Source organism: Musa acuminata, unplaced genomic scaffold (assembly GCF_036884655.1).
Source record: "Musa acuminata AAA Group cultivar baxijiao unplaced genomic scaffold, Cavendish_Baxijiao_AAA HiC_scaffold_575, whole genome shotgun sequence".
NCBI lineage: Eukaryota > Viridiplantae > Streptophyta > Magnoliopsida > Zingiberales > Musaceae > Musa > Musa acuminata.
In genome coordinates this window covers 1-27,272 of record NW_027020814.1, presented here as the reverse complement: position 1 = coordinate 27,272, position 27,272 = coordinate 1, and the positions used below count along the sequence as shown (strand labels likewise).

At 39.9% G+C, this 27,272-nt stretch overlaps 6 protein-coding genes and 1 long non-coding RNA gene across 11 annotated transcripts; 3 read left to right on the top strand and 4 right to left on the bottom strand.

The window, feature by feature from the left end:
* The first annotated feature begins 973 nt into the window (after positions 1-973).
* Positions 974-4,578, top strand: LOC135661832 (IRK-interacting protein-like). The gene is made up of 2 exons (XM_065176555.1): positions 974-1,495; positions 2,802-4,578. Exons 1-2 carry the CDS (start codon positions 1,271-1,273, stop codon positions 4,299-4,301), a joined length of 1,725 nt encoding a protein of 574 aa, XP_065032627.1. The 5' UTR covers positions 974-1,270; the 3' UTR covers positions 4,302-4,578.
* A 129-nt stretch (positions 4,579-4,707) lies between these two features.
* On the top strand, positions 4,708-7,588 carry LOC135661834 (probable glucosamine 6-phosphate N-acetyltransferase 2). 2 transcript variants are annotated; one of them, XM_065176557.1, is made up of 2 exons: positions 4,708-5,291; positions 7,195-7,588. In XM_065176557.1, exon 1 carries the CDS (start codon positions 4,782-4,784, stop codon positions 5,250-5,252), a length of 471 nt encoding a protein of 156 aa, XP_065032629.1. In that variant the 5' UTR covers positions 4,708-4,781; the 3' UTR covers positions 5,253-5,291; positions 7,195-7,588. The 2 variants fall into 2 exon arrangements, with proteins under 2 accessions (XP_065032629.1, XP_065032630.1); XM_065176558.1 differs by having other exon boundaries at positions 7,180-7,588.
* Positions 7,589-7,739: 151 nt separating this feature from the next.
* Positions 7,740-9,327, top strand: LOC135661833 (DNA damage-repair/toleration protein DRT100-like). The gene has a single exon (XM_065176556.1). It carries the CDS (start codon positions 8,068-8,070, stop codon positions 9,151-9,153), a length of 1,086 nt encoding a protein of 361 aa, XP_065032628.1. The 5' UTR covers positions 7,740-8,067; the 3' UTR covers positions 9,154-9,327.
* A 7,506-nt stretch (positions 9,328-16,833) lies between these two features.
* On the bottom strand, positions 16,834-19,030 carry LOC135661836 (large ribosomal subunit protein eL31-like). Its single transcript, XM_065176559.1, has 2 exons — positions 18,882-19,030; positions 16,834-17,280 (listed from the first exon to the last, which is right to left on the bottom strand). Exons 1-2 carry the CDS (start codon positions 18,962-18,964, stop codon positions 17,001-17,003), a joined length of 363 nt encoding a protein of 120 aa, XP_065032631.1. The 5' UTR covers positions 18,965-19,030; the 3' UTR covers positions 16,834-17,000.
* Positions 19,031-19,577: 547 nt separating this feature from the next.
* Positions 19,578-24,807, bottom strand: LOC135661828 (U-box domain-containing protein 4-like). Of its 3 annotated transcripts, none has more exons than XM_065176550.1 (4): positions 24,405-24,807; positions 24,247-24,336; positions 22,628-23,458; positions 19,578-19,935 (listed from the first exon to the last, which is right to left on the bottom strand). In XM_065176550.1, exons 2-4 carry the CDS (start codon positions 24,256-24,258, stop codon positions 19,876-19,878), a joined length of 903 nt encoding a protein of 300 aa, XP_065032622.1. In that variant the 5' UTR covers positions 24,259-24,336; positions 24,405-24,807; the 3' UTR covers positions 19,578-19,875. The 3 variants fall into 3 exon arrangements, with proteins under 3 accessions (XP_065032622.1, XP_065032623.1, XP_065032624.1); XM_065176551.1 differs by having other exon boundaries at positions 24,247-24,324; XM_065176552.1 differs by lacking the exon at positions 24,247-24,336.
* A 141-nt stretch (positions 24,808-24,948) lies between these two features.
* Positions 24,949-25,394, bottom strand: LOC135661829 (arabinogalactan protein 23-like). The gene has a single exon (XM_065176553.1). It carries the CDS (start codon positions 25,258-25,260, stop codon positions 25,084-25,086), a length of 177 nt encoding a protein of 58 aa, XP_065032625.1. The 5' UTR covers positions 25,261-25,394; the 3' UTR covers positions 24,949-25,083.
* Positions 25,395-26,153: 759 nt separating this feature from the next.
* On the bottom strand, positions 26,154-27,258 carry LOC135661830 (uncharacterized). 2 transcript variants are annotated; one of them, XR_010507437.1, is made up of 4 exons: positions 26,991-27,258; positions 26,837-26,897; positions 26,518-26,612; positions 26,154-26,434 (listed from the first exon to the last, which is right to left on the bottom strand). It is a non-coding gene; the product is annotated as an uncharacterized LOC135661830 (long non-coding RNA). The 2 variants fall into 2 exon arrangements; XR_010507438.1 differs by having other exon boundaries at positions 26,154-26,428.
* Between the last annotated feature and the right edge of the window lie 14 nt (positions 27,259-27,272).

Genomic DNA, 27,272 nt, shown 5'->3' with positions numbered 1-27,272 from the left:
CAGATGAGCTTCATGGCAGTGTCATTTCCCAGAGAGTAACATGGAAAAAGATGCTGCAGAACATGTGCCAGAATGCATTGATGTTGCCATGACATTAAGCTTCCCCCGTTTCAGGTTATGATGATGAAGACTGTACCGGAATCGAGTTGCCATCGACTTTGGAGGAACGAACAAGTTTAGCCCCTAGGCAAGGAAGGTCAGGTCTGTAATCATGGCTGCAACTGAGCCTGCATTGGGTGTGAAACACCGTGACAGGAAAACCATAGAGAAGCCTATGGTCGGTCATACAGTGTTGAGACCTGTGAACCATGGAGAAGCTCGTCAGCATCTTTTTCATGTACCTTGGTCTCATATATGTGTGGCTTTGAAGCATAAAGAAATCATCATGAGATTGACGCATCTGAGGCATGCCAAGAAGCTTAAGATTCAAGATCATGTTCTGCGAACGCTCTCAGCCCTACCTTTTCGTCTCGAGACTGGTGCTTGATTCCATCTAATTTGTTTGTTGATCACAGCAGCAAACAAAGGAGCACAGCTAGAGAGAGAGGACTTCGCCCACCTTTCCCTGTTGGCTTTTCCTGGGTGGAGAGTTGTCCCATAGCCAATTGCTGCCAAAAAGAAAGTCCCAGCGCTGTTGGCCCATTTCGTTTGCAGACACAAACATCAAATCGGGCTGCGGTAATATTAGCAGAAGGTGCCAATGGACCTGTTGGTCACATCACGCCAAGATCGAGCAACCGATCTCGATTGAAGGCCTATGTGCTGAATGTTTGTGCTGGTTCTAACCTGTAACTCCATGTTGCTATCCGAAACAATCAATCGAAAAAACAAGCTGTCACAGTTCTGCCCTCAAATCAACTTCTTCCATCTGATGGAATTCGGATTACATTGATCTATAAATCTTTTACACCTTCATTCAATCTAGTCAGTGGAAAAATAATTATTATTGCAGGAGACATATTTCAACTGCAAACACACACACCGAATGCTGCGGACACCCGTGCAGACAACCTCTCTTCATCCTTTCCACGAGGAACGAAGAAGAACAGAGGCTGTCCTCCGTATGTATATAAGGTCCCCGCGCTCATCCTCCACCACCTCTGACCTCTGAGAGTAAACCAACGTTACATTTCTTCTTTTCGCTGTCTCCTCCTCCTCCTCCTCCTCGAATCTTGTCTCTCTTCTTCCATAGTTTTCTCTTCGAGTATTATGACCACACCACCATGCCCTTTTGAGTTCAGTCCCCGCTCTCCGATATCTTCTTGGTGCCATGGCTTCTTCCACCGCTTCTTCTCAGCCGCATGGGACCCAGAACGAGGATGTCCACGCCGCCATTGCCAAGGCCGTGGAGCTGAGGTCCCTGCACGCGGCGCTGCTGCAAAGGAGCAACCTTGGCAGCCCCGCCGTCCTCGGCCCCCACGTCGGTGCTTCCCCTTCTCTCTTGCGGCGTTCTAATCCGCTCTCCACGGCCGAAGACTACCCCGTCTTCGCACCTGTGAGGATTCTTGCTGCCCTCAGCCTTTAGCTTCATTCGCTTGTTCGTCTCTAATAAACGCGTTAACTCGGTGTGAATCTTTCGATCGATTCTTTGTTCGGTTTGACCTTGGTGGATTCTTGATGTTAGTATCGCGACAAATATTTCGGGGGATTTCAAGTGGATTCCGTCGTTGTTAACTTCCATTAAAACCTTTGGAGCTTCTTGGTATGTTCCTTCTTGTTCGTTTCTTGAACGTGGCTGCGAACTACTTCCAGGTTGCTCTATGCGTGCTCACTAGGTTCTTTTCTGGGGTTGTATTCTGTTGATTCTGATGTTTGATATCTTGGAATATAGCGAGGTAATTTAGACTTCTTTTCTCGAAGGTCTTCACACTTGCAACGAGCAATCTGCTTGGTCTTCACACTTCCTTATGCTTTTGTCTTGGGAGGGACTCTATATATGTGGTGGCTATTCTTCTTCTTCAAGGATGGATGTGTCTAGCAATGCTTCCCTCTTTGTCTCAACATCCATCATCCTTGGCATGCAGAAATTTTATTTGTCTTAGAGATGAGACATCTTGTCGTGCTAAGACTCTCATTATGAATGAACTGCCAACTAGTATAACTACACCAACAAGTAAATGTATGAAAACCAAAATAATAAGATCCTCCTCTGTAAATTTCTCTGGTTGTTTTTTATTCTGATTATTAATCATGTCTCATCTTACAGCAGGGATAACTTGATTGAGTGTCATTTACTTCCAACTTTGAGTATCTTAGCTATGAACTTATGTTCTTCTTGATTCCTCTTTTTAGGCTTGGATCTTGTTGAGGACTTTAATTATCCACACTTGAGTTAATGATAATTTTAATATGGATCATATCACATTGCATTCTTAGGCTAATGAGTTTTAATGTCTCATAAATTTTCTCATTTTTTCCATCAATCAAAGACTACTGTAGGCTCTGTTCTCTTCGATATAGGTTTATTGTTGATTTCATTTTATGATGTTTTCTCCATAAAGATATTGCTTACTCTTTCCCATGACTATAGTTTGCTCATTCTTTCACTTGAATCTGATGCCCAATGAACTCGAAAACACAGCAGAGTAGTAGGGCTAAACTAAGATATGAATGTATGTTTTTAGTGTGAACAATTATTGGGAACATTCTTCACTGATCTGAATAGAATTATGGCCTCGAGGAATCTGAAATCTCAACATGTTCTAATCTAACAACACATTTCATTAAAACTGTTTTATTTATTTTCTGTTCTTCCCCCTGTTTTGTAATTGAAACTTAAAATGTCTATCTATGTTTGGCAGAGTTACGACGAAGAAGAGCCATTACGAGCTTATCACAGTATCCATCCAGAAAACCGAAGCTTATCAGGAACCTGGAGAGCCATGAAGCCAGCAGAAGGCAAGCAAGATGAATCAGTAAACATAGTTAGAAATGAACATTCTTCCCCTTACAGCGAACGGAACATTTGCTTTACAACCGAACATTTCTCCAAGAGAAGCTCATGCGTAAATCACAATTTGCAAGCTTCTCTTGTGGCTGATGCCCTCAATTCTTCTAGTAGTAGAACCAGTCCAGGATACGAAACCATCGCTACATGCAACGCATGCAAGCCTCCAACCATCAATCGGGAATACGAAATCGAGCATAAGAACTTGAAGGCAGTCACGAGCATAGGATCATTGCATGACTCAGAGCCACCAACACATGGGCACACCAAGCAGAGAGGGCCTATCCTGTCATGGTTATTCCCCAGATTGAAGAAGAAACCCAAGCCAGAGATGTCGCCAAACCCTGTAGAATCCGAAGACATGGCTCAGCTTTTGAAGGACTGGGGATTGCTTTCACTTGAATCGGTGAAGAAGGAAGTGTTTAAAGCCAACAAGAACAGGGACGCAGCACTGGCAGAAGTCTCAGAAATGAGGTCTTCGCTGGGAGAGCTGCAACAAAAGCTAGTCAATTTAGAAACATACTGTGAAGAGTTGAAGAAGGCCTTAAAGCAGGCAAAGCATGCGAAGAATTCCCTGGTTTTGGACCGGCCTAGTTTGCCGATGAGAACAAAATTCAATGGCAGCATAAAAGACAACACGATGACCGTCAGCCACGAGGTAATGGCGGAAGGTTTTCTGCAGATGGTATCAGAAGCCAGGCTATCCGTCAAACAGTTCTGCGAGATGCTGATCCATCAAATCGAAGAGACTGGTTGTGAACTGATGGAGAAGCTGAAATCGCTTCTCCAGCCTCACCAGATGGCACCACCCAGTAATAAACACTCGAAAGCATTGTTACACCATGTGGAAGCTCTGATAAACCAATCTTTGTATCAGGATTTCGAGAACTGTGTGTTCCAGAAGAATGGCTCACCAAAATTTCTAGATCCGCAGCAAGATCGCCAGGAGAACTTCTCATCATTCATTTCACTACGGAACTTGAGTTGGAATGAGGTACTGCGCAAGGGGACCAAGTACTACAGTGAAGATTTCAGCAGGTTCTGTGATCAAAAAATGAGCTGCATCGTTTCCTTGCTAAATTCTTCAAGAGCATGGCCCGAACAGCTCCTCCACTGCTTCTTTGTGGCTGCCAAATGCATATGGTTGCTTCACCTGCTCGCTTTCTCGTTCGGCCCACCATTGATGATCCTGCGAGTTGAAGAGAATCAGAACTTCGATCCTCTTTACATGGAAGACATTCCTGTAGACAGAAAGACAGCACAAATCCCGGGCCGAGTTAAGATCATGGTCTTGCCAGGATTCTACATTCAAGATACTGTTCTCAAGTGCCGGGTTCTTTGCAGATATCAGTGACTCAATTCTCTTTGACCTTTGCTCTCCTCATGGATTTGGTGCTTGCAGGAGCTGTCGAAATCGATTCTCCATCCTGAAACTGTATTGTTCTATGAGTACAGGCTTGATAAAACAACTGTAATTTCTTTCCGTCTAACAAGGTAAATGTATTGTCTTACAGATGAAGTGAGACTGAAAAGAAACGAGGAACTAATAATATTGATGGCATGGGGTTATTGTGATGGAAGTCATGGTGTTATCGTAGCTGCAGATTCTGAAACCATGTTTGTGTTACAAGCAGGCTCGCACGCTATGGTCTTCTTATCGGATTCTTGTGTCACGATCCGAACGAGCCGAAAAGCCCGTTAAGAGAGTCACGTGATTCCCACGTGGCGATCGCTGGATGATCGGCTCAGTAGTAATTGGTGGCACCAAGTGGAACTCGATCCATCGAAGTTCCGGCTAGTTTCGAAGGGGGAAAAGGAAGGGCGATCGGACACGATGGCTGTCGATGGTGAGGAAGACGATCTGCTCCTCCCGCTACGCCGCCTCGAGATCTCCGACAACGCCAAGGGCTTCGTCGAGCTCCTCTCCCAGCTCAGCCCCGCCACCTCACCCCTCTCCGACGCCGACTTCCTTGCCCGATTCGCTGACCTAGCTGCCCTCGGAGACGACCACCTAATCGTCGTAGCCGATGACCAACGCTCAGGCCGGATCGTCGCCACTGGCAGCGTCTTCCTCGAGCGCAAGTTCCTCCGCGGCGGCAGCAAGGTCGGCCACATCGAGGACGTCGTCGTCGACGCCGCCGCCCGCGGCCAACATCTGGGGCAGCGGGTGGTCCGCTACCTCGCGGACCACGCCAAGGCCGCTGGCTGCTACAAGGTCATACTCGACTGCACGCCCGATCTGAGGTCGTTCTACGAGAAGTGTGGGTTCACGGAGAAGAACATCCAGATGGCCCTCTACTTCTGATCACAGAATGGCCCGTCGTCTACTTGATTCATTGCTCGGGTAATCTGAAATTTATTTGCTTTGCTATTTATTTGAACTGTGCTGCTCCCATTTCTCTTTTGGGTGTATGATTTTGGATGTGCCTGTTAGATTTTGTTGACATGTTGGTATAATTTGAAATGTAGCTCGATGAACTAATTTGATTCAGATAAATATGCAAAATGAGGTGTGAAATCAGATGCAGAACCACATAATCTTGCCACTGAGTGTGTGGGTAGATCTTTGTTCTTCAAGCAATAAACAGAATCATCTTGGACATTTTGTCCAATGGAATTGATAATAAGCAAAATATAGACTTCGGATGAAGAAAAAATAATACTTGTTTTTGTTTCATTGTCTTTTATTTGTCATTGGGAGGAGAAAGAAGATCAAGGGAACTGTCCAATTGAATTGAATTGAATTGCACAGGATAATATGAATATATGCATATGTCGAAGACAAATAGTACTGGAACTTTGAGATGTATATCTGTCCGGTTCACATCCTGCCATTGGTGTGATGATGACCACACCAGTTGTTTAGTGAATTCTTCTGTTGCTCAAGCTACAAATTCTCTAGGATCAGTAATTATATCTTGTCAAATTGCACGATTATACTATGGGGTGCAGATGAGGTGCAATCTTAATGAGGATGTATTCTACAAGGAACACATGCATAGTAACCAATAGAACATCATAAATGCTCTATGTGAGTATGTTCAGTGAAATAGGGGGTTAGAGAAAAAATTGATAGACATTTAATCATGTTGCTGACTCTACGAATTACAAAAATGAATTGTAGATTCAATAAGGCCTTGCGATCATATAGTGCAACAAATTACAAAAATTTCATGCCTTATTCTCCACTTCAGTGTCCTGTTGTTCTCTTAGTAATAACTAGTTGTTTAATTTGCCAATTCGAAGTATGTACACCACCTCATAAACAAAATTTATGACGTGGATAAATTATTATACAATATTAGTTTAATTAATCATAAAACAAGATTTAGTTAGTTTAATTAGTGAACTAGTTTAACCCCACCGATGTCTTTCACTTGTGGTGGTTATTATACAATATTAGTCTAGCAGTTTCCTTCTTATCAGATATATACAACAGGGAATACATGAAAAATCCATTGTCATTTATTTTTTTATTATTTCTGATGTCTATCTTTCGCTGAGGGAAAGAAAACGAAACTTACTTTGCATTTGTGGATGTGAGATGCCTGCTTTGCCTATGTACTTCATTGAAGTCTGTTCTCCTCAATGCTTATTATATACCAAACCAAAATTAGTTTAAGGGGTGTGCTATGATACGGTAAAGCATTTTCCTTACTGTGGTATACTATAGAGATTAGAGAAAGTAATTTTTTTTGTTAGAATTCCTTGTCTCTATTAACTTGTTGGTAGAACAATCTGATGTGGATCGTGAGATACATACATGATCCCACAAAATATCTGGTACATACTACCTTTCTAGAGAAACAAGCATTGGTACCCATTAAGTGCTTTAGTTTAATTCCTAGCAGATAATAAATAAATTGTGATTTCTTCACTAGCCACTGATTGTTTCATTGAAGCTAAAATTCGTAATCTGGTTCTTACTCTATTCCTCTTCGTTTCACCAAGTCATCTTTCCGAGATTGATATCTTTCGTTCTACTTTGGTTTCACTAGACTTACAAAAGTAGTTTTTCGATTGAATGGAAGACTTGCATCCTCATATAACAATCTGCACCTAATTGCTGTAGCATTTTGACATCAAATTGGAAATGGAAAGAAACTATAAGACTGAAATGTTGTCTAAGGATCACATAGTAGTCTTGCATCTTTCTTGATTTTAACGAAAAATGGATTGTTACATTAAGTCATCATATGTGCAGAACCAAGAGGTTAACTTACATTTTCTAGATATGTGTTGCCTAGCCATGCAGCTATTCAATGAAAAGAACCCCTGCCAACAATGATCCACAATTACAAAGATAAGCATCAACTGAAGGATCTTGCTGCTTCTGATGTATTAGACGAAAACCAGGATGACCTATAACTCCACCCACAATAGATCGACATCGAGACAGAATGAAATAGACCACAATGGAGGTCACCCATGGATTCTATTTGTTGCCTGTTTCTTGAATTCTGGAAACCAATCTCCTCTTAAATCTTAGTCACTCTTTTCACCAAAAGTCTTTTGGGATTTGATTGTTGATGAGGAAGGAACTTGAACAGGGTGGCTTTTCATTGATCAGAATACGTGTTTGTATGTGAAGATCATCTTAGCTGAAACTAAAATATAATCAATTTGAATCTTAAATATTCACATCATAGTCTTTCAATATTAGTATATTTGCCTACTTAAATCAGTTTGAATCTTCAGTCTCGATTAGTTTGCTTCACTCTTTGGTACTGCCCCCTGGTTGTAGTTTCCACCTCTTATTCTCTGATTTGAATCTAATGTTAGCATTGGTTTGGTAGAGACAGTTGTTTTCTTAGCTGCTGGATTTATGTTAATTGGTTCCAGACCTGTTGTGTGCTCTCGGCACATCCAATCCCTTTTATCTCTGTTTCCTGTGCTCCTTACTTGGCAATGCACAGTTGATTCGGAATGCTTTGCCGACTATATTTATTTGCATCAAATGAGATGGGCCCTAATGCCCCCCACCGCCTATGTGGATCCGGCCCATCTTATCTCATCTGCGTTGCTTTACAACTCACCCTTCTCGACACGGGGCTTCCCTCGTCCTTCAAAGGAGCACATAACCCAGGGCACAGAGCGAGGAAAGGCTCGCCCATCCCTCCATGCCGCCTCGTAGGCTCTCCTTCGTCCTCCTCGTCGTCGCTGTATTGGCTGGCGGCGGCGCCGGATGCCCGGCATCCGATCGCGAAGCGCTTCTGGCCTTCCGGTCGGCCCTGTCTGAGCCGCACCTGGGGATCTTCTCCTCGTGGACCGGCGACGACTGCTGCTCCCAGTGGTATGGCGTGAGCTGCGACCCAACCACCGGGCGCGTAGCCGACATTTCCCTCCGTGGCGAATCGAAGGACCGCTCCGGCGGCCTCATGTACGGCCGTATCTCGCCGGAGATCTGCCGCCTGGACCGCCTCACCACCCTCGTCCTCGCCGACTGGAAGCACATCTCCGGGCCCATTCCCCCCTGCCTCACCTCCCTCCCCCTCCTCCGCATCCTCGACCTCATCGGCAACCGCCTCTCCGGCCCCATCCCCGACGACATCGGCAACCTTTCCCGCCTCGCCGTCCTCAACGTGGCCGACAACCAGATATCCGGCTCCATCCCCGCCTCCCTCTCCGCCCTCTCCTCCCTCATGCACCTCGACCTCAGCAACAACCAGATCGCTGGCCCCATCCCCGGCGACTTCGGCGAGCTGCGCATGCTCAGCCGCGCCCTCCTCGCCCGCAACCGCATCTCCGGTGTCATCCCCTCCTCCGTCGGTCACATGACCCGGCTCGCCGACCTCGACCTCGCCCAGAACCGCATCTCCGGGGAGATCCCGGACAGCCTCGGGTCCACGCCGGTTCTGTCGTCTCTATACCTCGATTCGAACCGGCTCAGCGGCCAGATCCCGGTGGAGCTGTTCTCCAGCCGGGGGCTGGGGATCCTGAACCTGAGCCGGAACGCCATCGAGGGGGAGATGCCGGACGCGTTCGGCTCCCACTCGTACTACACTGCGCTGGACCTGTCGTACAACCGGTTGAGCGGCCCGGTGCCGAAGACGCTAGTGATGGCGGCCTACGTGGGCCACTTGGACCTCAGCCACAACCGCCTCTGCGGCGCCCTCCCCGTCGGCTCCCCCTTGGACCACCTCCAGCCCGCGTCCTTCGCCGACAACCACTGCCTCTGCGGTGGCCCGCTGCCAGCTTGTAAGTGAGGCGCACGGTACAAAGATCCCAGCGATGGTAACGTGATCTCTCTCTCTCTCTCTCTCTCTCTCTCTCTCTCTCAGACTGGTGATTGCTACTGGTGCACTGAGAGTGAATAAACAGGGGTAGGGGAATGTAATTGCTTGCATGATGTTAATTCAAAGAAGCTTCTAATCCCGCGATCTCGCTGCGTACACGAGCAGTCATCATCGCCTCGGTACGGTCGTACGAGCAGTATGTGCTGTTCATGCCGGTCTCACATGCCATATGATAATATCGAAGCAAATGTTTTTAACATTTGCTGATATGTATCTCCTGCAATCCGACGTGTGAACGGTATATATATATATATATATATATATATATATATATATATATATATATATAGAGAGAGAGAGAGAGAGAGTGAGAGAGAGAGAGAACAGCTGGTGCTTTCCTCGCCCAATTGGATGGTCTAACAAAGTAAGTGTCGGTGGACCGGACAAAAGATAACGACATCAACAACTAATTAGTATCGTTACTGCCTTCACCAACTACTGTCGGTGCGAATTTCTACCTTGTCGACCGTAGTTAAGAAGTGATGGGGACAAAAACGACTCTTTTTATAGAAAATGAGTAAATAAATAACTCTCTCTCTCTCTCTCTCTCTCTCTCTCTCTCTCTCTCTCTCTCTATATATATATATATATATATATATATATATATATATATATATATATATATATATATATATATATATATATATATCTCTCTCTCTCTCTCTCTCTCTCTCTCTCTCTCTCTCTCTCTCTCTACGGACTAATTGACATCAAGGAATCATTCGGATGTTTGTTGTTCCGTTTAGAAGTGTGTTTGATGTGAAATTACCGGTGGGTTAGGTGTGATGGTTCTCCAATTAAGCGTCAAGAGCCATTCATAGTGATTCACTGGGCGAAAGGCTACCCGAATGAGATCGGAGATGTGCGAGGTGTAGCAGGCAATGGTGGTGTCTCTGTCCTTGAGATATTGGAATGGATCAGACATGAAAGCGGAAGTTGTTCCAAATCCTTGTCGCAGCAAATATATGTCTCAGTGCAGACGCGGACAAACCCTTTCTGCAAGGGAGATGGTCATCGCGAATCTTTGCGTACGATCATCACTGAATGATTTCTTCTTTTTGTTGGACATGAAGACGGACAACGTTATCCCGACTGCTCTCGCTTGCTCATCAGAGACGACCGATGGCTCCGCTGTTCACGGCGATCGATCTGACTATTTGAGGCCGCAGAGGAGAGAGATGGCAGGGTGGTAGCCGAGTCATAGAAGATCGACCCAACTCCGACCAGCAGTTGCTACCGTCGCTCGTGGGGAAGTGAATGATAGAAGATGATGATATAAATAAATATAAAATTATAATTTTATATATTTTTTTATATGTTTTGATACTCAATCTTTGAGGATCATTTAATTGAGTATCAATTACAGATTTAAGTGCATGATTTGAGCACATAATTGAGGAAGATCATTTTCTCACAACCTATATAAATACTTATTATTACAATGAATGAAATCATCCTTTACTCGGTCTCTCTTCCTCTACTTTGCTAATTTGTTAGCAACTATTATTTATCTTCCTCGCTTAGCTATATTTTGCTTTATAACTCTTCCTACTTTCATATTCTAGTATTGCACCTAAGACGAATACACACAACTCCTTCGTACCAATCTCTTAGGGAGATTTGCTTTGCAACATATCTACTCCACTTTGCTAATACGATTAGCCTCATCTAATGATCGACCAGCTTCTTCGATGATCCTTCATCGTCGTGTTGTTTTGTTTAATGGGCATTCCTTACGCTCCTATCTACTACTCAACATTTTCATCAGCATCCTCGTCCTCTTCTCGTCAACTGCCAAACTCAATAGCACCTCAGATATATAGTCAATCTCTCAACGATAGTCGATTACTTACCACCATCATTTTGACTCTGTTATCAGCCCTCGCAATCAAGAGGATTAAGGAGAGGAAGGAAGAGATCGTCTTCTTCTGCACATTTCAAATCAGATCCTCCCTTATGCATTTCTCAGATCTGATCTCCTTTGTCAGTTCAGATCCGCCCCTATGCACTTCTCAAATCTGATTTCCAACAATAGATCATATCTCCATCATCTATGCATCCAAATTAGACCATTAATTGGCTCTGAATTTTTCTTATTAGATTACAACAACTTCTTAGCATATCTTCCTTCTCTCTATATATGATGCTTCAATTATTATTTTCTCTAGAAATAATAGTTCATCTCAACCTACAAGACTTATATCTATCAATGTAGCAACTTTAATCCTTTTCAAGCTCTCCAAAGGTGGCAACTATACATCTTAGCAAGCACATTACCAATCTTCTATTTGGATATGATCTATTAGGCTACATCAATGACTCTCTTAGTTGTCCACTAGAAAAAATTCAAATATTAGAAGAATTCATCTCAATGACAAATCATGATCACAAGTTATGGCTACAACAAGATCGTCTTATTCTACAAATCATTCAAGCCTTAGTCGTTGATTCCATAGCATTATTAATATCTTCATATAGTACTATAGCAGAAGCATGGTCCAAGTTACAAACCACACTTGCCAATCGTTCTCGCACATACATCCTAAGTCTTTTATCTATTTTGATAAAAATAATATAAGAGGGAAGTATTATTATTGATTATATATAAAATCTAAATAATATTATAAATGATTTGACTTTAATAAATCATCTCCTAAGTGATGAAAAAATCATTATTTATAATCTTAATAGCCTACGAGACGAATATAAAGAATTAGTGGTAGCAATTCGAGCACATGACTCACCAAATGTCATTCGAAGAACTATTTGACAAGCTGATTGATCACAAAACATATCCGAAATGAGAAGAGAGGAAGATTGGACAACTATCACACCTCGATTTAATCAAAAATCTAAAGAAAAAGATAATCAAAGCAACAAAAACTTCAATAAAAGACCATCATCCTCTATTACACTATCAACTCTCCAACTATGGTGGCAACTTCAACCCAAATAATTCAGGAAATAACTTCAACTACAACTACTAGTAGTTCTAGTGTCTCAATAATAATAATCAGCAAAAAGTCATCTGTCAACTCTACGATAAAATTAGCCACATAATAAAGGTCTATCGATCTCGACCCAAGCCTACTACTATACTCAACTAGTCACAAGCAAACATAATGACTACTTTAACTACTTATTCCAAGCATTTGGATTATTGACTTTGGTGTTTATTATATCACTTCTGATTTATAGAGTTTATCTATTTGTACCTAATATGGAGGCAATAAATACATTATCATTGGTAACAATATGGAATCCCTATTACTCACACTAGTTCCATAACACTTAATTCACACATAAACATTTATACACTCGATGATATTTTGTGTGTATATCACATCAAAAGAAACATTATTTTTGTTTCTTAATTCTACAAACAAAATAACACATATATTAAGTTTTTTCTTAACCGTTTCTTATAAAAGATTTGAGCACAGGGGTGCTCTTGGTTCTCAGAATAAAGACAATATCTATGAGTGATTGTCAGCTTCATAAAACACTAAGTCAATCGCTCATGCTTTAGTTGTTGCTTTAATCGATGTGTGACATCGTCGCCTTGGTCACTCATTATCATTCATTTAATAATAACTAATTTCTCATTACTCCATTCCAACTTCTAAATCAAGTAGAATTATAGCTCATCATGATACTTACCTAAGTAATAAAAGTTATAAACTACTTTTTGAAACATCTTTCATATCTTGTCCCAAACCACTTGAAATCATTTACAGTGATGTCTAGGGTCCTACCCAATCATTCCTTTGATAATTTTATATTTTATCATTTTTATAGATTACTTCACTAAATATACAATTACTATATCCTCTCAAACATAAATACGAAGTCATCATAGTTTTTACTCATTTTAGAAATGTGATCGAAAACTCCTTTTAGTTTATCATTAAAATAGATTACTCTGATGGACGAGGTGAATATGAAGATCTAACAACTTATCTCTCAATATGTGATATACAATAACTTATCTATATATAGTTGATACTGGTCTCACCCTCATATACTAAGCCTTTATGCTACAAACCTTTTGGTTAACAACCTTTCAAATTGTATTCTACCTCATTAACCACATGCTCAACCAAATCATAACAACATTAATTATCATTTAAAAAGTTATTTCACAAAACCTCAAACATTTAGAAACTCAAAGTATTTAGTTATTTATGTTCTATCTAACTACGCCCCTATGTTTCACACAAGGTAACACCAAAATCTAAGTCTTGCATCTTTATTGCGTACTCCCTTGAACATAATGTTTTTCAGTGCTATGATCCTTAAACTTAAAAGATCTTTATATCATATTAGATTCTTTTTGTTTAGTCTATATTTTTCTTTCAAAATCTTGCTTATTTAGTAATGCGAGTAAGTACAATAATGATCAATTACTGGGTTCATATAAGTACACATCAAACCCCCTTAGGCACACCTCTCACCACATTAACCAATAATTTTCCGTTAGACCTGTACTCTCTTATTACTCCAATTCAACAGGACCTTGTCGCCTCTATAATTTCACCATCTACCTCTCTACTAACTGAGTCTACAATGCCTAATGAAGCAACACTCTGACACAAAGTGACACCAAAGTGCATAAACCTAATCAGATATGTGTCACTAACTCTTCATCAATTGTAATACCTTCAATACAACCCAATAATACCACTGAGCCTAGACATCATGTGACTACATGCTCCAAAAATGACATATTCAACTACATCAAATCTTTAATCTTTATGCTATTATAAACTCTCCACTTGAGTCTACTAAACCCACAACCATCACCGAAGCCCAAAAATCTCTACAATGGCGCAAAGCCATGTGTGAGGAATATGATATTCTACTCCATAATGTTACATGGACCCTTGTGTCATCTCATCCCACACAATATGTCATCGGGCATAAGTAGATCTTTTAAATTAAGTGAAACCCAGATGGATCCACTGCTAAATACAAAATACATCTAGTGGCTAAAGTGTTAATTCCATATAGATCTTCAGTCCAGTTATTAAACAAATAATAATTTGACTCATCCAGAGCTTGGCAATCACTCAAGATTAGCATATACGATAATTAAATATTAATAATGCTTTCTTACAAAAGATCTTAACTGAAGATATTTTTATGCAGCAACTCCTTGGGTTCATCCACCCTTAGTATCCAAACTATATTTGTAAACTACGAAAAGTTATTTACAGACTTCGTCAAGCTCTACGAGTATGGTATACCAAACTTGGCTCATTTTTTTATGTCAATCGATTTTGTCAACTCCAAAATGCCTCTTTATTCCTATGATAACAAAAGAGATATATTATGTATCTACTAGTTTATATGAATGACATTATCATCACAGATAATAATTTCATGGAGATCAAATAATTTCTTAAGCAATTGGTAGATTGATTCTCCATCAAAGACGTGGGAACCTTAAATTACTTTCTAGGAGTGGAAGCAATAATCATTTCTGAATTGTTTTTATCTCAAAAGACATACATTCAAAATCTATTATTAAAAACGAATATATGGAATGCCAAAGAAATCATCACCCTACTCTCCACAATTGAGTTACTCAAATTATAGGATATCAGCCCTATTATGGATCCCACATAGTATCGACAAGTACTTAGTTCTTTATAGTATTTATTTTATATACGACTAGATATTTCATTTGTAGTCAATAAATTATCATAATTAATGCATCGACCCTCCACTGTGCATTGGTCTACACTAAAACATATTCCGTGATATCTTAATCTCCATGCCTTCTCCTTCGTAAACACTCATCACTTCATCTCCATGTCTTCGTCAATATTGATTGGACAATAAATATTTATGACATAATATCTACAATAGCCTACATTCTTTCTTGGAGCAAATTTGATCGGTTAGAGTTTCAAGAAACAAAACACAATTGCAATATATACCACTGAAGTTGAATACCGAGTCATCACTACTATCGCTACATAACTCAATTAGGTCACCAATCTGCTATATGAATTTGACATCATCTCTCAATCCACTCCTATAATATACTATGAGAATGTCAGTGCCACCTATTTAGGCGCCAACCCGATGTTCCATTCATGCATGGAACACATTGTCATCGACTTCCATTTTGTTAGAGATCAAGTTGTCAAGCATCAACTATATGTTTCTCACATCTATATTTCTGACAAACTAGTAAACTCTTTCACAAAGTCTCTCGCCCATAGAATATTTCAATTGCATCGGTCCAAGATTGATATCATTGATGGAAGCTCAATCTTGCGGGGACATGATAAAAGATCATATATAGGCAAATATGAAATGATAATTTTACATTCCTTACGTGTTTTAATCCCTAATCAATATGTGATTTGAGGATCAGTTATAAATTTAAGTATATGATTTGAGCATATGATTGAGGAAAGTCACTTCCTCACAATCTATATAAATATGTATTATCTCAATGAATGAAATCATGCCTTTTTTAATGAAGGGGTTGGGATGACTTTGACTTGGAGCTGCCTTGCTACATCATCTCTTCCTTCAGCATCATCGATTGTTAATAATATAATAAGAGTCGTGTCTTATTTAAGTTTTAGATGTAATGATGTCTTGAGTATAAATTCTTTCTTAGAGGTATTTTTTTAATTCTCATCTAGTGCTCTTTATTTTCTCAAAGACTAAGAGCACCTATGATCCCTGTATTGTCAATCTTCTTGACACCATCAACTCCGTGTCGAGACGTTAACGGAAGGGGAGGATGCAGTCACAAGTGACAACAGCGACAACAGAGAAAGATGGGAGGGGAGGGCACAGGACAATGGAGAAAGATGAGAGGGGAGGGCATAGAGAGAGAATGCATAATCTTATCTTTTAAAAAATAAAAAAAAATATTATATAGATACATATATATATATATACAATGGAAGTGATAATAATACAAATATGAAGATTATATCTCATCTAATTGAAATCATGCCTTATCATTTTCAGCATTCAAGAAATTGAATGCATGAGCACAATGATTTCCTGTAGGCATAGACTGGCTTAGTTTGTTTGCAACGAGTAGTAGATCTGCTCTGCTGGTTTGCAAGATCAAACAAGATTTCTTAGGATTCTAGTGCTAAGTTCATCGTGGCTTGCATGCATGCACATTTAAATGAGCACAAAGTTTTGATCTTAGCACAATAAAATGGATTATGTATCTGTCGTATGACGTTGAACTGAGTCGTACTTCATCAACCCATACAAACATTTCAAACATTCAGTTGATAGAATAAACAAGAACACCTTATGATGCAAAGCTGTTTAGAGAAACCAATTTATGAAATAATTAAATAAGGTAAACAGCATCAAGTTATACCATGTCAATTCAATTGTGTTAAAACCAATGGAACAACAATCAAGGAGCTCTAATATTGTATGTAATCCATTAAAAATTCAAGGTACATTCTATTTATAAGAGCAAGATTGTCAGCTACCAACATTCGTAAGAACCCATTCAAGTTAGCTACTAATAAATCCACAAATTATTTCTTTTTTTCTTGGAAAAATCAGTCCTAGAAAGCAATTTTAACCATCAGTGTGTATTCTAAGGTTAAAAATAGATGCTGCAATTAAGGCAAGTAAACACGGGAAATGACAGTTCTCAAACATTCATCGGAAACAATACAAAAGGAATATGACGCACCAGAAATCCTATAGAAACTTACTAGTGTGTCTATTGCAAACAAGGATGATGGCTGACTCGGAACTTAGTCTGCTTCATCGACAACCTTGGTGCCCAATCCCTTGAAACCCTCTTGTGAGACCTCGGCAACTGTGACCAAAGAAAATAGCTCTTCTTTGGCATCCTCCTCATCGTTCCTTTTCCGAGCAATTCTCACCCGGACTCGCCTTGGCACGCTTCGGATCCCTCTGCTCCATATGTGCTTGTTGAGCTTCACATCAACCCTGACATCTGTGGTGCCCATGGCCTTCTGTGCAAACTTTTTGATCTCCTTGATTGCCTTGGGAGCCTTCTTCTTGAATGTGCTGCCCGTTAACAGAACAGGAATATGAGCATCAGCAAAAAGAAAAAAAAATGAATAATATATAATTGCAGCCGTTGCCTTATAGTGTAGATGATACCCACAAAAACCTTGTAATCACAAGCACACAGCTTTCCTCCGAACTTGTATGTTCTTAACAAACACAAACACCCTTGTTTTTAACTTGCATGATAGCAAGTTCAAAGAACACATGCTTCAAGATACTTGCACAATGCTGGCAGTCACATGGTGAAAGAGGAACCTACTAAAATATCATCATGTTGGACTGATCGAAGGCCTTGCATCCATATGAGAACAATATTGTAGTTTGCAACGAAGAAATAAGATGAAAAATATTAACAAAACCCAAAATCAAGATTGAATTGTTTACAAAAAGGCAGTGTGTTGCAGCATGCCAATGCACACTAAAAAATCTGTAAAATCTCTTGTAAATATTAAGAATATGAAGGAATATGAATCCTTAATGAGTTCTTGAGGGGACATTCTGAGATTCCAGCTACAAGGTAAAGCCTAAAAGCTAATTCAATCATTGGGTCAAAGTTGCGGCAATATGATGCACAATTAACAACTGCATAACGGACAATCAAACAGTCCATAATAAGGAAACCATGCTTGGATGTGCGGAAAAGGATATACAATTTAATCATCAACTGATGAAAATCGATGGTTGATTACAGTCCTTAATGATCACATGTCTGCAAACTGAATCCATTGATGCAATCCTATAATCAAACACTTACTGAAACCAAGATTTTTCAGCTTGCTGGACTCTTCAGAGAGATATGCCAATCCCTTGTTTGGAGGAATAAGAAAGCTATATGTTTGATGCATTTGATACATATTGCATGCCTGGCATGCCTCAGCACAGGCATACAAGTCCGCATGAGTTACCTGACTTATGACAGTTGCAAAATGCTTTCATGACCTCGAAGTTCATACCAACCGAGTTCACGAGCAGTAAACGGTTGCAATATCTCCACTAGAACAATAAATAGCTATTCAGAGAAGCCTAATGCATTGCCACATAGAGTCCTCTAATGACAATATATAATGATGTACATTCTTTTAACGTTTGAGCAACGATAGTAACATAAACATAACCCTTTAGACGTAACATTCGTCCTCTCCATTTTGATCGCATCATCTTTGGCTATGAATCTAACTTTACTAAATAAATAAATTTCCACTTCCTATATAAATCTACGGCATTCTCATAAATGAATCAAAATTCAAATCTATAGAAAGTGTAATTGGATCTCCCAGCTTTGCTATACAAATAACCACATAAAGAAAGCAGAGAGATGAGTATGAAAGTTCAAATTAATTGGCGGAGCATATAATAAACACAGAAATGCTATTATGATGTTCCTAAGCAACACAAATACGAAAGGTTCGATTTACTTATAGATGCAGAAACATCGGATGCAAGAGGATGACCAAGGCTGCATCTCGACATGCATTAGCCACTTCGGCTTACTAATGAGAAACGAACTACTACGATCTTGACAAAATCCCTTGAAAACATGTTGTCTACCACTGTAAAGAAAAGAACCAAGAAGACAGAGTGATACGCGGAAAGAATACCATCCATGTAAACGTTTATGGAGATTGATCGTGTACTCCCTCGTGATCACCTCCTTCCTCCATTTGGTGCCCTTCTCCACCATCTTCCCTGCCGCCGCTCTCCCTGGAAAGAAACCGAGCTCGAACCCTTCGCGGCGAGTATAACGAAACCCACGGTCGGTCGAACCGAGTGGTAATATATAGAGCGTAGTGCACTCTCACGTGCCCTAAAATTACGAGATCGCCCTCTAATGACTTAACCCGGCCTAGCGATCAGGCCGGTTCGGTCCGATCGTTTGTGCTCTACAACTTGGACCGAACCGATCAACCCAACTACGAATGTCCAAGGCCACGCCTGTTTGGAATTTAATTATGAGGGTTAGATGAGACTCATTAATACTATGAACAAAAAATTAATATTAAGGTTAAGAAAGAAAGAAAGAAAGAAGAAGAGTTATGATGTTGAAACCATAAAACAATTAAAATATTCTTAATTTAACTAAAGATATTATATGATACAGAGTTAAACGATGAAAAAGGAACATTACTATCAATCATAAATAGTTGTGACAAAGACGTGATGGAGAAAAGATTCAATGCAGAGTATAGAACTAAAAAAATTCCTTTTTTCTTGAATTTTTGTTTTCATGTTGTTCTTAACGAAAAGGACTCCTCGAGAAATGGGTTCAGAGAGGGAGTCTGATGAACATCATAGGCTATCAACAATTTAACATGGAAGTTCCTTAAGGATGGAAGTCACAAGTTACAGAAATAAAAGATGACCATAACTTGATCAGCTACAAACATACACAATAAGACTACAACGAGAAAAGAATCAACAGACACCAGTAAACACGGCAAAACAGATTAGTGTGTTTCTTCCACAAGGCAGCATCCCATGCAAATCTGGATTGAAATGCTTTGAAACTTCCAAGATAGACAGCTAGTTACAGTCAGGGCAATCCATTGCATTTGAATTGTTGTTACACGAAGCTGAGAAACCTGAAGATATGAATCACCTCCTCCCAGAGTGGAGATAACCTTGATTTTGGAAGCAGTTTAGAAGAGCCCGAGCCTTAGAAACAAAAAGGATGAAAAAGCACATAATCATGTTAGTAACATCGCCAGTTAAATAATATAATTTGACTCGGCAAAAACATGTCATGTTCTATCGCTTCCTCTTTGTTCAAGGAACCATGAGGGTGGGTGTTTAACCATAGGAATAAGTCAAGAGAGGTTGAGAAATAGAACAATAAAACAAGATGGCAAATGCATTCTTATCTAAGATTGAAACCACGATTATAAAGTTTTATTTGAAAGTAGAAACCATTCTTTAGAAACCAATGAGCTTGCAATTGCCACAAGTCAAGATCAATTCATCCATAGATCAGGAACCTATCATAAACCTTTCAGTGGTTTTGTTTATATAACAATGTCAATCAATGATGTGATTATCTAAGAGCCACACAACAATGCAAGAAAATCATATAACAACTACATTGGAAACCGTACATACATTCTTAACATTTCAGGAGCATCCTATAACCAAAGTCTGACTACCCAAAATCTCCCTGTTAACTCTTCAGAACCACTATCTGACGTGCCCTCATGACCTCCATCAACTCTCTGCCATCTACTTAATCAGCTGATTCATAAGAATCTGGAATGTGTTCCTATTGCTCTTTCAAAATGTGACGATCCAAAAGACAAAAAAAAGTGACAATCCAAGACAAGATCACCGATGCTACGTCTAACCATCTTGATCATACTCTAGCCCAAAATAGGAAGTTCCCCCACAAATATTCAAGACTCTTTAATATTTAAACTTCCAATATTAAAGTTAATTTCATCTGTTCCATCCCAATCCTCCATATTCCGATGCTTATGTGTTCAGCCATAATGATCACATTTTCAAGCTTTTCAACAAAAAGCCTAGCCCAGATGAATTTCCACAAACTGCTTGTCATGTTCAATTGTTCAAAACTTCTAAGGTTAAACAACAAAGTCATATATTCCACTCTCATCCCTTGTATCACATTCATCTATTATCCATATTCTTTTCCAGATTTATAGAACGAAGTTACAATAATCTCGCTGTCAATATTAAAATAAGCATCACTTCTAATTATACCCGAAGTTCAGATCAAGATATTCCGATACTAGCTCTTTAAATATTATTGTGAAAAGACACTGAGTGCTTGACTTATTTATATGTAGTATATGTAAGATATCAGTACTCATACATTTGGATACTTCTTATATATGTGCTGTATATTTCCTTGAATGGTCTAAGATAAAATAATTATTTAGAAATAGGATACACTGGAATATTTTCCTTTTTCATGAACTTTAAATTAGGAGTTTCTTTTTCTTGATCCATGTGTCTTTGAAGGCATGTATATTTAGAGAATCAAATTATGGTTGTAAAAAAAAATTTCACGTTGTTGTCTTGCTTATATTGTTATATCTGTTCTATAATTTTTGGAGTATTTTTGATGAATGGATTGGGGATGCTTGTTAAATATTGGTACCATATAATGATTTAACAACATAATCTAATACTCTAAATAAGGGTTATATATGGTTTATCATATATAATCCTATTTATTTAAAATACTTCTAAAACAATATCCATGACATGTATCCTCTTTTTTCAAGATGTAACACCAGCATATCACTAGAGTGTCACAGGGATACCCAGCATTAGCAACCATGCTTAACACTGTTTTTGAAGAAGAAAGAACAGATAATTTGGCATCTTTATATCACTTACCAAGTTTTATATATTTTCTAAAATAAAATGTTTAATCTATATCTCTTGTTGGTTCCTGACATCTATGATATTGTCCATAACTGGCAAAACTAATTTTGAAAAGATACGAGCATCACTTTTCAAGTGTTAATTAACTCAGACTTCTAGATCACTTGTAAATCTTCATTCCTCTTTATTGATGATCTACTCTAGTGTACATCATTTGAACTTGGAACCTAAACTACCATGAAGTTTCTTGGATGAAGCCACTTATGGGCCACTCATTCCTACCATGTTCCGGTTATCATCAGAACTTCAGCACAATAAACAGATATTTTCCTAAGTACCACATCCAGCTTAAAAGCTGGAACCGACAAGGTTTGAACTAGTATGGTCGCAACCTATCTCAATTGATTTAATAACTTGGATATGATAGGCCAAGGACCATATAATCTAAAATGCTTGAGCTTAATCTCTCAGTAGTAGATCCATCTAACTCTACATACTAATTTAATGACTATTGCAGCATCATAATCTCACTCACTTCGAAGAGAACAGCAATGACATGTCCCATGCTGGTCCTGGACCTGCATAGGCATGATATCCAAATTCCAACATACCATCCTTATTTATCTTATAAAACCATTCTAGCCAAACTCATATATGCCAACATGCCGTTTAGCTTATTCTATTCTTAATGATCTAAAACATGCATATGCATATATAATGAAAGAAACTACAAAAATTAGAATAATCTAAAGATAAGAAATTTAAGAGCAAGGAAAATGGCACGAACTAGTAAACATTGGCATTTTTCGAACAGTAAATTTAGTATTAAGAGTATAATAGTCAGCTTTGCCCACAAGCAGAAATAACACGAACCAAAAACTCTAGTATTGATCTCTGAGCTACAAATTTAAATTATTTAAAATTTGTCACTGGTAAAACAAGAGAAGCCTTGCAGTAAGATGATAATATAACTGCAGCAAAAGAAACAAGATATAATTGACAATACCTTCTCTTTAGCACGTGGTGTACCAAACTGTGACAATGCTACCAATGGAGGCACAGCACCTTCCTGAAGAACTAGACTACAAAATCTACCACTATTCTTACACAGCTGAAGCAAAGCTGCAGCAGCATTTTCTTTTGCTCTTGCAGACCCCAATTCAACAACCTCCACGAGTACAAAGATACCACCATCTTGACCAATTGCATTTCTTCCTTCTGGTATAGTTGCAAGGTTTGCTAAAACAGCCACAGCCTTGTCAACCATACCAGTTGCTGGGTCCATCAGCTCTACCAAGTGACTCATGGCTCCAGCCTGCACAATCCGTAGCTTGTTGTCACGCAAGGTTGACAAATTATATAATGCTGATACTGCATCTTTCTTTCCTCGAAGAGTTCCATTTGCTAAAAGTTCTACCAAAGGTCCGATAGCACCAGACCGTCCAATCTGAAGCTTGTTTTCTTCAGTTACTGAAAGGCTAAGTAATGTTGCCGCTGAGTTCTCTTGTGCTTCAGGGTTGCCTGTCTTAAGCACATGAATGAGAGGGTCAATGGCATTGGCATTTGCAATGGCAATCTTATTGTCACTTAGTGACAAGTTTAGAAGGGCTGTCACGGCATTCTCTTGAGTCTTTGGATCTGTTGAATGAAGCAGACCAACCAACAAGCTTATAGCTCCACAGTTTGCAATCACCATCCTATTTTCCATGTGTCTAGCAAGAAGACGCAGCTCAGCTGTAGCAGCTCTCTGCACATCTGTAGAATTACTCTTCAAATCTTCAATCAGCTCAAAGACTTTGGATTCATCACCTGATATATCAAACCTAGAATCCATGGCCTGAGAAGAATAATACAACAGTCAGACATGACTCTCTAAATGAAGCTGATATGCACTAATTGATGTATGAATTTAGGGAGAGGAGGAACAAAGTCTTAGGAAGTAAATAAAAATTAAATAAGTATTCCTGCTTTTATACCCCTTGACTTAGGGATTTGTCTTTGACTGCATCGACTAAACCAACAACATATACGGTCATTTAAGGTCTCATGCCCAATTCGCGGTGCATGTACGAAATCCATTTATGGAATTCTAAGGAATAAAGAAAAATTACACGTTATTCATGCTGTATATTCATGAAAGAGTACATGCAACTCCGGCAAACTTAAAACCACATTTCCCTTACAAACAGTGTGCAGATTGCTCAATGTTTACAAGGACAAGGTAGTAAGTGATTAAGCCACCTGATGAGCCCGGGTATCAGACTAAGAATCTTAGAGGTATGATAATATACATGTATTAGACTGAGAACAGAGGCAAAAATAATGATTGCATTGAAGCATACAATTCTAAGCACAAACAAATTACGATACGGCCATATTTGATGCCAACAGAAGAACAAAAGCAGCACAACCAAATTAAGAGACAGGGCCATATATAACATTAACAGAAGAACAAGAGTAGCACAATCCAATCAACAGCAGAACGAGTGCAGGATAGAGGATTAATACATATGACTTGGGTTCGATCTAACGTAACACGTACTGCGTAACATTAACAAGTAAGATCGAACAATAAATTCGACTTTAACCAACTTTTCCTGTCGATAAAACAAAGAAAGGGACTACCTCTAAATCCATACATGTACGTTCCTCGGCGACCAAAAAACCATTCAAGATGCGACCTTGGAACGATTAAGCGAAACCCTACATTTGCATCTGGTCAAGAATTTATCAGGTGATAGCAGGTTTAATACATGGGAATGAGGTGCATATATAGAACGAACCATCTTCATCTTGCGACAACCGGACTTCCCCACTCCGATTCGTCTCCACCGATTCGCCAAAAGAGACGCAAACTTCGCGTTCGCAACAGTTCGAAGAGGAAGCTCACGAAGCCGTTCTGGGGAAGAGAGCGAGCTTGGCGGTGTAAAGGACCTCGCGGCGGAGAGCAGTATCGCAGAGGACCGGCAAGACCTGCGCTAGGGCGTCGGGGTTTGACGCAGTCAACCTCTCCCTCGTTCCACACGTCTTTCGCTGCGCTAAGGCTTCGTGGCCCATTTCAAGCCCAATTAGAACACCACGTTGCGATCAGATCAGTCATTGTCAGCCCAACCAAGCAACATTGGGTTAGGATCTCATTCCCAATCTTGGAATCAGATTCACTTGCACTACAAGTGCCTCCGTGTGTATGGCATGCGATAGATGCTCCAATAAAAAGGAAGAATCTATAGGCAAATTCTCATCGAAGAATCAAGTGATTGATAATGGCGCTACTATATATCTGATCATCATCAAGTGCGTTGCATTCAATGAAATGAACAACAGATATCGAAGGATGTCAACAAATGCGTTCAATTAATTATTCAGCTATTCGCATACAAACATGTGTATGCAATATGCATATATATGTAGAGAGAGAGAGAGAGAAAGAGAGAGGATCCATTTCTTTCTCCTTGCGAGAGGCTACTGCAAGTAGAAGGCGAAGAAGGAGAGGACGGAGGCCCCAAGCACGGCTCCGACAGCGGGCGCAACCGCGAAGGAGGCGCTGGTGGGGGAAGGGGCGGGGGCTTCAGCAGCGAAGGCTGCAGTTGCCGAAGCGGCGGCGACGAGGACGGCGCAGGCGATCTTCTTCATCTCCATTGTTGGCGGTGGACGGCGAGAGAGTCTGGCCGGAGCAGCACCGCCTCCTGAGCTTGGAAGCTGAGATGAAGAAGATGGGTTGGTGAGTTCTTCTTCTTCTTCTTCTCCTTTGCAGGCCTGAGGAAACAAGGGAAGGTGGGATGGGGTTTTATAGACGTATGGGCGGGTGTGGCCTTCGTTTGTGGCTGGCGGTGACAGCCGTGCGTTGCGGTGGTGGGGGGATTATGTGCACGCATGTTCGTGAAAAATGGGGGTTCGGGGAACGCTCCGTTGACGGTTGACCGAATCCTTCGTTCATACGTTACATATGCACTACAATTATGCCTCATGCATGTGGCGGTGGTTTGTGTTGATTATATGTATATATATTACTTGTTTGCCCGGTGTCAGGTGTGACATTTCACTAGAATGATGATGATGATGATGATGATGATGATGATGATGATGATGATGATAGATGGAAGCTCAGTGATTTATAAGAAGAGCAAAGCACTTGGGATTTTGTTTTTTATGGGAAAATACACAGGGAAACATTACAGATATGATTATCACGAGCAGGTGATCACAATGTATCGCTAAGCAAAATTGATGTGACCGTGGGGTTACGTGAAAGGATTAATTTGTTTTAATTTGCGAATGATGATGGGATCGAATCCGCACATGAGATGGGTGATTTGTGGGTGCACAGATCTTGATGCCGCGTGACAAAGTAGAGGATATGCCCACATCACATCGATCAACATGTAGGTGAACGTTAGAAGCTCAATGGCACGCCATTCCAACATCGTGGAGTAAAAAGCGGGTGAATTGTCAATGAGGTCCTCTGGTTTCACATCATCGTCGGAAGATCTAAAGAAGGGGGCAGGAGGAGATTAAGAAACAATTAACACAGGTTGACCAATGTGAACTTTGTAACATTCAGACCTTCCTTTTCTAAACACAGCCATTCCGATTGCCAACAATGTTGAATGTAATTACAGAACGGCAAATTTTCAATATGCACTATTCTGTCAGAAACAAATATGATGACGATGATACAAGTCTTTTCCTTTTCTGTATTGTACTTAATGTTCGTACTTGTGCAAACACAAATTCCAACCGACATTTAGGCCAAGCAAAATGACGTTCCTCATACTAGTATCATCCTCCTTCAAAACCAGAGACAAATCTGCACCTAGACAAAACACTATGTAAACTGACCAAGAAAATACGCCACTCCAAGAAATACCAAAATAAGACGCTAGAGAAACATTTTACCTTGAAAGTTTTCTCTGATAGCATTTTGACATCTATTTCAGCGCAGAGGGAGGGACCGGGGCAGTAAAATGACCTTGCTTGGCCATAAATATTTCCTGCAGATAAAGGTGAGTACCAAGAACATGAACAAAACCAAGATGATATCAGCATAGGAAGCATGAGGGAAATTATCAAAATAAAACCAAGATGATTATCTTGCATAGTGATCGTAGAAACATAACTGTGATGTACTAGAAAGATCAAAAAGACGGATAATTGCAATTCAATCTAAAATTACCAGCTGAGGAAAAGTTGTATAAGCATCTTGCTCCACACTTACATTTTATTAGAGACAAGCAATATAATCCTAGAGATGCAATCCATTGAAAAAGTCGGAAAGCCTGAGACAACAAGCAAGCAAAGAAAGTCAGTCACAAATATATTCCTTTAAGGTTACTACATTGTTGAACAAGCTACAAAAATCATTGCAAAACCTAATATCTTTGGCAATAACGGTGCTTCCATCTTCAGTATCTAGATGGCGTAGTACCACTTCTTCTAGACGACCATCTCTATAAGCATGCTGGAAAGATTAATGTTGTTTGTTTCATCAGAAACTGATACTACGAATATCAAAATGGTAAATGAGTTTCATCAATGAATTTGAAGCAAACGAATAATGAAACAACACAAATATCAAAAGTAGATCGTGAATTATTTAAACATAATAAAATATAAGACACTGCTGATATTGTAAACAAATCAGCAAAACACCC

Excerpts from the sequence above, each read along its gene's own strand:
- LOC135661832 (XM_065176555.1), top strand. The coding sequence starts at position 1,271 with ATGGCTTCTTCCACCGCTTCTTCTCAGCCGCATGGGACCCAGAACGAG. Across the intron at positions 1,496-2,801 it reads ACTACCCCGTCTTCGCACCT|AGTTACGACGAAGAAGAGCC; the intron begins GTGAGGATTCTT and ends TATGTTTGGCAG.
- LOC135661834 (XM_065176557.1), top strand. The coding sequence starts at position 4,782 with ATGGCTGTCGATGGTGAGGAAGACGATCTGCTCCTCCCGCTACGCCGC.
- LOC135661833 (XM_065176556.1), top strand. The coding sequence starts at position 8,068 with ATGCCGCCTCGTAGGCTCTCCTTCGTCCTCCTCGTCGTCGCTGTATTG.
- LOC135661836 (XM_065176559.1), bottom strand. The coding sequence starts at position 18,964 with ATGGTGGAGAAGGGCACCAAATGGAGGAAGGAGGTGATCACGAGGGAG. Across the intron at positions 17,281-18,881 it reads CATAAACGTTTACATGGATG|CACATTCAAGAAGAAGGCTC; the intron begins GTATTCTTTCCG and ends GTTAACGGGCAG.
- LOC135661828 (XM_065176550.1), bottom strand. Across the intron at positions 19,936-22,627 it reads CACCACGTGCTAAAGAGAAG|GCTCGGGCTCTTCTAAACTG; the intron begins GTATTGTCAATT and ends TTTGTTTCTAAG.
- LOC135661829 (XM_065176553.1), bottom strand. The coding sequence starts at position 25,260 with ATGGAGATGAAGAAGATCGCCTGCGCCGTCCTCGTCGCCGCCGCTTCG.